Source organism: Lathyrus oleraceus, chromosome 6, assembly GCF_024323335.1.
Source record: "Lathyrus oleraceus cultivar Zhongwan6 chromosome 6, CAAS_Psat_ZW6_1.0, whole genome shotgun sequence".
In the NCBI taxonomy this organism is placed as follows: domain Eukaryota; kingdom Viridiplantae; phylum Streptophyta; class Magnoliopsida; order Fabales; family Fabaceae; genus Lathyrus; species Lathyrus oleraceus.
Genome location: NC_066584.1, coordinates 12,260,857 through 12,262,657, shown reverse-complemented (window position 1 = coordinate 12,262,657; position 1,801 = coordinate 12,260,857). Strand labels below are relative to the sequence as shown.

The 1,801-nt window shown below is 33.9% G+C and overlaps 1 protein-coding gene across 1 annotated transcript; it reads left to right on the top strand.

Annotated features, from left to right (window-relative positions):
• Nucleotides 1-208: 208 nt before the first annotated feature.
• On the top strand, nucleotides 209-1,272 carry LOC127093180 (probable carbohydrate esterase At4g34215). The gene is made up of 2 exons (XM_051032081.1): nucleotides 209-820; nucleotides 954-1,272. Exons 1-2 carry the CDS (start codon nucleotides 242-244, stop codon nucleotides 1,173-1,175), a joined length of 801 nt encoding a protein of 266 aa, XP_050888038.1. The 5' UTR covers nucleotides 209-241; the 3' UTR covers nucleotides 1,176-1,272.
• The last annotated feature ends 529 nt before the right edge of the window (nucleotides 1,273-1,801 follow it).

Below are 1,801 nucleotides of genomic sequence, written 5' to 3'. Positions count from 1 at the left end.
GAGACATTAATTTGATTTTTCAGTGCCAATAACATAATGAACAATTATTTATCATCATTTGGTTGCAAAATCCTCGGCGAGTCCCATATAAGCATGCTGAAAACCTAATTTGCGATCGTTTAGCCTATGATCATGAGATTTTTAACACAAACGGTTACCTCACTCACGCTTATAATAATAATCATCTCTTTTCCAAAACCCTAAACCCAACACATATTTTTCTTATCTCCCAACATTAATAATGAGGCTAATGTCACTTATGCTTTTAATGTTTTTATTTGTCTTAGTTGTAACATGCAACGCAACGAAAGACATTTTCATACTGGCTGGACAAAGCAACATGGCTGGTCGAGGAGGTGTTTTTAATGGAAAATGGGTAGGTGTTGTTCCAAAAGAGTGTATGCCAAGCCTATCAGTTTTGAGATTAAGTGCAAAACTGAATTGGGAAGAAGCCCGTGAGCCTCTTCATAGAGATATCGACATGAAGCCTTGTGGTATCGGGCCCGGGCTTGCATTTGCAAACGAGATAGTTAGAATGAAAAGTGGTGGTGGTAGGTATGTTGTGGGACTTGTTCCTTGTGCCGTTGGTGGGACGAGAATCGAAGAATGGAGAAAGGGTGCCCATTTGTATAATGAATTGGTGAAACGAACTATTGAATCTGTTAAGAATGGCGGTGGTGTAATAAGAGCACTTATTTGGTATCAAGGTGAAAGTGATACCGTAAGAGAAGAAGATGCTAAGGCTTATAAGGGAAGAATGGAGAGTTTTATTCAGAATATTCGATCAGATCTTAAACTACCAAATCTTCTTGTTATTCAGGTTAGGTTCTTCTTCCACCACTATTTAGTCTTGTTGGATTTTTAAAAATAATTATCAAAATTTTTGAAACTTCTATACATTATTGAAAAAGTTATATAATTGTTTTCGTTTCTGATTTGTTGTTACTATTCAGGTAGCACTTGCATCAGGGGATGGCAAGTTTATAAATATGGTGAGAAATGCTCAATTGAGTATCAAACTTCCTAATGTAAGGTGTGCTGATGCTAAAGGACTGCTTCTCCAGAGAGATAATCTTCATCTTACATCAATGTCTGAGGTTCATTTGGGTATCCAGTTAGCTCATGTTTATTTGGCTTCCCCCAATCATCACTTTAATTATACAAAAAACAGTTAGTTGATTATGCATTTACTTTGTTAGGTAAGTTATGACTTGTCTAACATAAAAGTAATTACATATTTTCCGATCACATAACTTGACTATTAGATTTAGATTGAGCTACTCATGTTTCATCTTTGTAAATTGGATGTTGTCTTGAGAATGTATGTTTATATTTCTATATAAACTTTAGGAAACTAATTAGTATACATTTTCTATGCTAAAACATGTGTACTTTTCTAGGATAATTTGTATTTGTTCAACAAACATACATATCTATCAAAATATTAGTTATAATAATTTAAAAAAATAATAATAAATTAAATGTAATCATAAGTGTCAGTGCAGATGTTCAACAAAGAAATAGACATAAATACGTCTTTTTTCACGTGAGGCTATGCCATTTTCTAAAAAATTATTTATGGAAGAATACATACCCTCGGAGGGAATCATAGTTTGTTTAGAGTGATTGTAGCACAGGAGAACTATCATATGGAAGAATACATACGATCCAGATCCAAGATCTATCTAACAGTTCCCCGCATCACACGTCTAGCAAATAACGAGTTGTTATAACTACAACACAATATTAAGGATATGCATGAATAATTCAGAGACACAATTTCAAATTCAATTTCCATCCA